Source organism: Malaclemys terrapin, chromosome 18, assembly GCF_027887155.1.
Source record: "Malaclemys terrapin pileata isolate rMalTer1 chromosome 18, rMalTer1.hap1, whole genome shotgun sequence".
Lineage (NCBI taxonomy): Eukaryota > Metazoa > Chordata > Testudines > Emydidae > Malaclemys > Malaclemys terrapin.
Window position 1 is genome coordinate 24,862,004 of NC_071522.1, and position 9,608 is coordinate 24,871,611.

At 51.8% G+C, this 9,608-nt stretch overlaps 1 protein-coding gene across 1 annotated transcript; it reads left to right on the forward strand.

The window, feature by feature from the left end:
• Positions 1-903: 903 nt before the first annotated feature.
• LOC128825868 (fibrinogen-like protein 1-like protein) lies at positions 904-7,710 on the forward strand. The gene is made up of 4 exons (XM_054008706.1): positions 904-931; positions 2,164-2,307; positions 2,394-2,702; positions 6,964-7,710. Exons 1-4 carry the CDS (start codon positions 904-906, stop codon positions 7,590-7,592), a joined length of 1,110 nt encoding a protein of 369 aa, XP_053864681.1. The 3' UTR covers positions 7,593-7,710.
• The last annotated feature ends 1,898 nt before the right edge of the window (positions 7,711-9,608 follow it).

Genomic DNA, 9,608 nt, shown 5'->3' on the forward strand with positions numbered 1-9,608 from the left:
TCTCCAGATTAGGGGCTGGATAACGAGGCTGATTAAATCCGACCCATGCAGCAGTGAGAAGTATCCACAGGAGTGGCCACAGTCCTGAAAAAACAGAATCACTTCATTCCTTTTGGCATTTGGTTAAGGCATTATGGCGCTTCACCTGAGAGACATGAGCCCACCAGTGCTGATCCTCATGGGATGAGCACACCAGAGATGGATGAATCATGTCAGCTACCAGATAAGGACCCTCCCACCAAGGTACTGGAAAGGGATGGGGGCCGTGAGCACGATACATTACCAGCATCCCTGTTTGTATCTGATCCAGGGGATTGTATGGGGGATGGTACCAGGCTTTGGCCTTAGCCTGGTTTTGGTTTTGGCCTTAGCCTTGCCCTCTGATTGGGCAGCCTCCCTGTGTAGTATTCGGATTTGCTCCTGAAGTTGGAAGATCCAGTCCTCCATGTTTGTCTGCATGACCTGTTCCATTGGTGGGGGTGTGAGCAGGATTTCCCCCCAAGGCATTGCTCTGCCCGTTAGCAGTTCGTGAGGACTGAAGCCTGTGGCCCTGGCAGGCCGGACTCAGATACACATTAAAATGAAAGGCAAGAGCTTGGCCCAATTGGTGCCTCCCAGACTGGCACCCTTCCAACGCTCCTCCTTGATGGTGCGATTCATGCACTCCACTTGCCCAGCGGCTTGAGGGTGGTAGGGGATGTGGAGTTGCCACTCCACCCCCCAGCAGTTCACTGAGATGCTGAAATAGAGAACTGTGAAATGCTGGCCCTCGATCTGAATCCATGATTTGGGGAAACCCCCAGCGAACAAAGACCTGGGTAACAAGCAGTGAAGCAGTGGTTTTGGCAGTTTGGAGTAGGGAAGGCTTCCACCCACTTACTGAATGCCTCCACAATTACCAGCATGAACCGATACCCAGCTTTAGTACAGGGTAGGGGGCCCACATGGTCCATCTGTATTCTTTCCCAGGGACCAGTCAAGGGTCACTCCATGAGCTGGGGCTGGCTGGTGTCGGGCACACTCCAGACATGCAGCTAGCCAAGCTTTAACATCCCCTTTCCAGGAAGGCCACCAACCCAGGCGGCTTACCGTATCCTCATTTCTTCCTCCCTTGGGTGTCCACCCAACTTAGAGCCATGTACCCACCGCAGCAGGGTGTCCCTCCACCGAAGTGGTATGCAGGGGACTCCAGGAGTGGACCACAGAGGGTGGGATACAGATGTAGTTACCCTTAAAATGTGACAGGCCCAATTCTCACTGCCTTGCTGCATGGGTCCTCATTTACACTTACGCAAAGTGAGGGCAAGCCAAATTCCCACTCATTCACTCCCATGAGAGGAAGCAATTGCGCTCGGCACGTGTGTAAACACCACTTGATTTCCATATGTGCAGCATTGAAAAGGATGGGCAAGCCTGGTGGTCCCAGGGGGATTGCGTTGAGTTCAGGCCCACACCAATACTAACCATGTAGGCCAGATGTTTCAAAAGTACCCGCCGAGTTGGGGATTCATCTCAATGTGAGCATCTGAAATGTGGGCCTTAGTCTTGTGTTTCAGTATTCAAGACTTAAATCCCTATGGCCCAACCCTAATACCAGCTGTACCCAAGCATTTTATCTGGTGAAAGATTGTTACAATTAGATACAATAATCATTAGTCAATTGGGTTAATTACAACCTCTATTCTTTACATGAATGCTCAAGAGTTAATGAAGTGGAAAGTCTGAGAAGTGATACTAACGAGTTCTTACTGAGCCAAACAGACAGAAACATCAAACACAAGTCACAATTTCAAATCAAGGTGCATTTTGATTAGGAAAAAGCTTGAGCAGTGAAAACATGACAGTTCCAGTGCTGGTCCGTTAAAATGGAATTTGCTGATCAAAGTTATAGAGGGGTTAGGAAAAGGACTGGAAACAGAATCTTGCTGCAGTTTTAACCATGAAAAGAAGTTAGCACAGAAATGTGGGCCACCAGGGATATGGCCAGGTTCTGATACTGCCCAGAGTGTGCTAATGTTTGTCGGAGAGCCCTCATGTTCACCTAAGAGCCGGTTTATTGCTACCTAGTAGGATTGTGGGTCTCTATTACTGGCTGTGTTGCTGAGCGAATTGTGATTCTCCATTCCCTGAAGGGAGCTTCACTCTGTCTCTTCACATTCTCAGCAGACCCACGCCCTTGTCTCCTGCTCCTCACCTGTCTGGTGACCCTGTCAGCCTCCGTTCTCAGCCTGGACACACACAACCTGCACATCTTCAAGAGATCCATCGCTAATATCACAAAGACAGCTCCAAAGGCATTTGAAGCTGGTAGGTAGCTCCCAAGAGGCAGCTTCCATTTCCCTGCACAATTCCCCAGATGCTGTCTCTTTAACTGTTGGTTTGCATTTTCCCAGGTCAAATCCGGCTGGTGAATGGCTCCACCCACTGTGCTGGGCGGGTGGAAATTCTGTACAACAATGTCTGGGGCACTGTGTGCGATGACGGCTGGGACTTAAATGATGCATCAGTAGTGTGTCGGCAGCTGGGCTGTGGGGACGCGGTATCGGCACCAGGCACAGCTCACTTTGGACAAGGATCTGGTCCCATCTTACTGGACGATGTTAATTGCAGAGGAGGAGAATCTGCCCTCACAGAGTGCACCTTAAAGCCTTGGGGAGACCACAACTGTAACCATGGAGAAGATGCCAGTGTGGTGTGTTCAGGTAATGCTGATGACTGCCGTAACCTACCCTCGCCAGAGGGGCGGCGGGTGACGGGAGGCTATTTCCATACCCTACCCTCGCCTGGGGGCAGGAGGCTATTGCTGTTCCTGACCTTCTCCCGGGGGATGGGGGTGGGAGGCTATTGCCAAATTTGCTGTACCCTACCCTTGCCGGGGGAGTAGAGAGGGCAGGAGGCTAGTTCTGTACCCTACACTTGCCCAGAGGTGGGGATGGGAGGCTATTGCTGTACCCAACCCCTCGCCCGCGCTTGGAGAGGCCTTCCCCAATGCCAGTGAGCTGCAGCGACTGGTGAAGCCTGTGGTCTAGTCCCACACTCCTGTGGGCTCCAGGGGGAGCTCTGGGTGCACCAGGGGACAGACCCTCTCCTTTGTCACACTGGAGTAACCCCACTGACTCAGGGGTGCTACCCTGTTTACTTGGGTATTGGGGGAGCAGACTGGCCCATGTCAGAATCGCTCTGCTGTCCTGCTACCAGCATGGCCCAGGCCGCCAGTCTGGCTGGGAACAGGGGTGCTGGAACTAGGGGTGCTTGGGGATGCTGCCCCACCCCCTGGCTTGAAGTGGTTTCCGTCATATACAGGCTTGACAGTTGGTTCAATGGCTCTCAGTACCCCCACTATAAACATTGTTCCAATGCCACTGGCCTGGGATCCCACCGGCTTGGGCGCCTCCTGCTAGGGACCTGATGGGGAGAGTGGCAGAGCTGAGGGAGGCCGAGGCCTAGTCCTCACTGGGACCAGGCCATGTCTCTAGGTAGGGTTGCCATGGTTACAGCTCTCTAGGACCAGGGCCGGCTCTAACTTTTTTGCCGCCCCAAGCAAAACAAAAACAAAAAAAACGCCCCGCCGTAACAAACCGCCCCCCCCACAGTGCCGCCCTGCCGAACCAAAAACAACACCACCCCGCAAGTGCCGCCCCGCTGAACCAAAACAAACAAACAAATAAAAAACCCGAGCGCTGGCTCTCCACCCCAAGATTGGCCACCCCTTACAAGATGCCGCCCCAAGCACGTGCTTGGTTGGCTGGTGCCTGGAGCCGGCCCTGTCTAGGACCTCCGCCCTCCTCCCCCCCCAATAGAGATGTGGCTAGAGTGACAAGTCGTGGATCTATCTGTGGGTACGGGGAGCAGGAGGAACTCAAAGGGGTGGATGAGGGGGGCCAGGAGAGAGCCAGAGCAAGGGAAAGGGGAAATTCATGCAGGGGAGCCCGAGAGAGGAAGGGGGTGGGGGAGACACATTGAGAAGCAGAGATGGGGCCGTGCAGGTAACTCCAGAGGGAAACGATGGGTTTGACAGGATGAGATTATGAATTTGGGAGGAGGCACAAGGGAGACAGTGGGGAAATTTCTGTGTTCACTGCATATGCAAATTAGGGCATTGCATTATTTGCATAAAATTGCCAGCTTTCTGCACCCATGGTATTAGCAGGTCCTCCAGCCATGCAACAGCTCAGATGATCTCCCCTGCCTCTCGATCAGACTGCATCACCCCCTCTGAATCCCCATCATGGTTTCACTCCTTATTTCCTCTTGGCCCATGACTCTGATCTCATCGCTCACTCCCTGGTTGCCGCCCTTCCCCTTTGCCAACAATGTCAGCTCCACACACACACCCTCACCCCTTCCCAGCTCAAAGCCCTTCCCCACACTGAGCATTGTGCATGGGGCACCTTCCCCATCTGGCTTGCCATGCCCCCAGCCTCCCAACAGTCAAGTGTTGATTAGACTCAGGCTGGGAGTCTCAAAAGCGCCTAAGGGAGTTGGCTACGCAAATCCCATTCATGTGCCTCACTCCCTTAAGCAGCTCTGAAAATCCCAGGCCAGGTTTACATTAGGAGTGTGGTACTGGTGTAGCTGTATCAGTACTGTACTGACAAAGCCCAGCTAGTCTGGTCGCAGCTTCTATCAGTAAAGCTGGCCTTTGCTTTCCCTACACATCCGATGTGAAACAAGCCAGCCCGGTCAAAGTGCAGTTCTGCTGGTAAAGCAGTGTCTTCACTAGGGGCTTTTCAGCACAGCTTTGTCAGTCCAAGATCATATCCCCTCTCACCCCTGACTGAGCTGGCTCTGCTGGCAGAAGTCTGGGGTGTAGATTTGGCCTCGGCCTCACTTCTTCCATGGCACCCACAAGAAGTGACCTCACATTCACTAAGACACTATTACACACACACATACACAAAAATATCACTCAAAGTTACACCTTCCTCTGGGCTTTCCAGGGCATCCTGTCTCCTCCATTTCTGTCATTTTGATTGAAAGCTCTTTGGGGCAGGGAATGTCTTCATGTTGAGTCTTGCCCCGTGGGGAGCTCTCTCTCTATCTGTCTGTCCATATACTAGCCCACCATCAGAGGGATCAGGGAGATCAGAAGAGTACTTGAAGCTTGACTGAAAATTGGCCAGAATTAGCAGCCGGTGTAGGCCCGATCTGGTATTCCGTAGGGTGGCTGGTAGCTCATTCTCTTTGAAGGAGAGGGAGATGATTGAAGCTACCCTGGCCATCAGGTGGCCTGTACCAGCCTTCCCCAACTATGAAGTGCAAGAGGTCTGTTTGCAAGGGGTGGACTGGCATTCCTCAGTCCTTCCAAGGCTTGTTCACCCTGCAGTACTGCAGATAGGCTGTTTGCCATCCAGGAAGTTCTCTGACATCAGGAGCTTACCCTTTGGCCTCTATTAGTTTGACTAAATTGGTTGGTGTACCCATGGTTGGATCCCTTTGATCTTTGTGGCGGGAAGGCGTTGGCCTGTCTAGGAGAACTATGTGATTCCGACACTGCTGAGGTCTAAACCCAGGACAAAAATGAGGCTAGTGATTGTGCAGACCTTAAATGTGGCCAGTGTCAAGCTGGGAGAAGTCCATGGCTACCTTGATGGCTGAGGCCTGAGCTGGCAGGCCGAGTGTATAGTCTTCACTGGGGGAGAAGTTTCCCAGGACAGTGAATCTTTGGGGCTCCCTCCCCAAGTCTGGCAGAAGCTCTACTTGGTCCTTTGGGGATTGCCCAACCTCGTGTCCTGTTTTTACTGGCATTTCCATGTTTATTCAATCCCTGGACTCACAGACCAGGTGCGCACATTCATATGCCTTCACTGTACGAATGAGGCCTAGTTTACATTACATGTCAGATGGGGATAATATGGCCCTGCCACCTTCCTTACCCTGCTGGGACTGAGGATCTGAACTAGGGACTACTGGTAGCTAGGACTGGCATTGGGTTTCCTACATCATCTGCTCAGACATGGATGATGCATCCTGGATCAGGATCTCATCCATGACCAGGTCAGATCAGACCATAATCAGCAGTGCTTAATTTGTTATGAAAGAGGTGATGGGGCGCAACTGATGCAGCAAGCCCATAGGTGCCAGGGCTCTGAACTGCCAAGTCTAGTGGTGCCAGGGCTCAGCGCTGGCGAGCTCTGGCACAAATTAATCAGGGAAACATGGAGGGAACAGACCAAGTGACTTGCTGATACCAAAGGGCTATGGTGAGTGTGGTTACTTTACTCAGGCCTCTGGCAAGTGATACTCTGGGACTAGAGAGGGATCCAACAGCATTTCATCTCCAGGGAATATTCAGGCAGACACACACCCATTGACTCTGCATTTTCCCAGTAAGGAACACAAAGCCGGGCATCAATCTGTGCCACTGACCCAGTGTGCAGCGAGCCTGTTCCCATTGCTCTGCAGACCTGACACTACAGGCCAGCAAGGATGTCAGTAGGAAGCTGCTCCAGCATTTTTCTCTGCAGCAATAACTCCTGGGCAGACTCCTCATGACAGAAATAAAACCGACCCCCCTCCCCACCCGCACTGATCCTGGATGACCTGAACATGGAGCGTGGGGAATGGGCATGGGACAGCAGGGTGGGTGGAGAATGGCCTTGAATCATGACTATTAAGAGGGGGGAACTTTGATATTACAGGCCCTGGGGGGCATGAATCCCTGGTGAAGCCCCGCTGGGGCAAAAGCTGCCAGCTGTGCGGGTTCGGGTGAGAATGACCTGGAACAGCCTGGCTTGGCCCACTCCAAACACTTTGAATGCATATGGCCCCCTCAGTCTGGATTCTCTCCTGAGATGACACGAGACCCAAACATCATTTTAACCCTTTCCAGACCTTTGTTTGCCCGTGCAAGCATGCAGCATCGCAGCATTGCCCTGAATGTAGACACAGCAGGATGATCGGAAGCTTTAGTGCCTAGTTTCATGGGTTCTGGTTAAATCAGCCTCTCTCTCCTGCCTTCAGCCAAGCCCAAGGACTGCAGTGAGATCCCCTCAGGCAGCCCCAGCGGCATCTACCTCATCCAGCCCACAGGACTGCACCAGCTCGTGGTGTACTGCGACATGAACGAAACAGCCGGGGGCTGGACGGTCCTCCAGCGGAACCGGCACAACACACAGATCACCTGGGCTGAGTCCTGGAGCACCTACAAGTACGGCTTTGGCAATGTGCAGGATGACTACTGGCTGGGGACGGAGTACATCTATCGGATCGCCAAGCAGAAGGTCTACCAGGTCAGGTTTGTCATCCACGATTCATCCGGCACCATGAAATACGCAGACTACAACCTCTTCAGTCTGGAAGACGAGTCCAATGGCTACAGGCTGAGGCTGGGCTCTTACACTGGGACTGCAGGGGACGCCATGGCCCCAAACAATCCTACCACCGTGCATGACAACATGAAGTTCTCCACTAAAGACCTGGATCAGGACACTAACAGTGGGAACTGTGCGTCTAGCCATGGTGGGGGCTGGTGGTACTCGGCTTGTTATTCTGTTCGACTGAACGTCAAAGGGAGCATCACTTGGGGTGGTTTCTGTAGTGGGAACTGCCAAGCCTCTGCCATCCTCATCAAACCAGCGTCCTACTGTTAGTCACCCCTTCCCCACCCTCCTGTCTGCAGTGAGGCCAACCCCTGCTCCACGAAGGGAGGGAAAAGGGTCAGAGTGTGTCATGGACAAACCTCCCACCCGCTCTCACAGGCCTTGCTTGGGGAAGTATCAGGGTTACCCAGGAAACGGGGCCACTTTCCTTCTCCTCTCTCTCCCTGCAGACTTTCCGAGCTTTTCTCCACTTGGCCCTTCCTCTTTCAGCTTTGGGTTGATTCATTTTAATTATATTAAAAATCAGAACAATTGTTTGCAAAAATTGTTGTTTCCAAGCATGCCATGTGTGGGGTAGAAAACACGCTCAGCCCTGCCGTGATTGTTCATTAGATTCAAAGAGCGCCCCCAGAGGTCACCAGAAACAGGACGCCATAAAGGCTGAAGAATTCTCTCACACTCTGTGTCTCCTCTGTAGTGGGTGTTGAAGCTTCAGAATAAAATTGCATTTCCAAAAGTTCTCTCCAATTGGCAGATATCCATTCCACGTCTCAGGGGCTCACCCAGTCTAACCTAGCTAGAGAAGCCATTCCTAAGGACAGATCTTTGGGATTGCAGTGCAATGGCCATTAAAAAGGAAAAACTAAAATATCCAAATAAGGAAATTAAATCCAGGTGTCTGAGTTTAAACACGAGAGATGTGACTCAGTGTAGGACATTTAAAAAGGGTTTTCACATTGGAATATCCTCTTCTTAGTAAGAGAGAGAACGATAGTCACGCATTATGGAGTTGTGGTCATGACTCAATACCATCGCTACATCTATATAGCACTTTCTGTTGTGTGACTTTGACAATCCCTTACTGTCCTCCTTCCATCATAGTGACTCTCTGGTTCCAGAGGAATGGGTCTGGGGAGTTTGCAGTAAATCTGACAAGCTACTTGCAAGTGCTAGGACTTGTAAAAAGGAGGGTTTTCACTTTCCAAAATGGTTCTTGCCATTTCTTACCCAACGTGAACTCAAAATTCAAATGGCTGGTAGGCCCCAAGGACAATGTGGGATTTGGAAAGATACTGAAACTTAAACTCCTTAACGCTGGGCGCACCGGAAAGCATCCTGCACCCATCATCTATGATGGGTGTTTGTAGCATCTGGTGAGTTTGACCACTGATCAGTGACTATCTGCCCCAAACAAGCAGCACACATTCTGTGACACTCCGTGGCTGCCAGCCTAGCTCCGCAGAGAGGGGAGATCACCAGTCACACTTAATGCCAGGGAACCCCAAGACCTGCATTTAGCTGGAAGCCTGAACAAAGTGAGGTGTCCACATTGCTCCTGACCTCAGATTTCTTGCAGCAGGAGTGAGGCAAGGCAAGGGTATGCCACTGAGATCCACCATCCCCCTGGCCTGTGATCGCCCCCCTGAGAGTGACCCAGGACCCAGACCATCCAGGGGTTATAGACAGTAACCACCAGCACCTCGAATCTCCCCTGGATGTGAACTGGCAGCAAGTGCTGAGCACAGGGCAATGTATCCTCGCAGGCCTACCCTACCCCCGAGTACCTTGTGCTCCGGCTATAGCCTCTGGCCCGCCTTCGAGGGTGCCCTACGAAGAGCTGAGCCCTGCTTGAGATGGTGACTGCCAAACCTCCCACCTTGCTGGGGGAAGTATCAGGGTTACCTAGGAAACGGGGCCACTTTCCTTCTCCTCTCCCTCCCTGCAGATTTTTTGAGCTTTTCTCCGCTGGGCCTTTCTCCGCTGGGCTTTGGGTTGATTCATTTTAATTATATTAAAAATCAGAACAATGATTTAAAATAATTGTAACTTCCAAACATAGCAGCTTCGAGGAGAGAATGTGCATGGCCTTGTAGTGACTTTTCCTCGTACGCAGGTGAGAAGGACACAAACACAGACGGGTTTCCACAAACTTCTTTTTCTCCTTCCTTGTGGGCATTAAAGCTTTAGAATAAAATTGCATTTCTAGCAATGACTTCTGCTTCATACCCCCATGCAGCATCTCGGATGTGCTCACAGAGTCTAACATACGTGACAATGGAACAGCCA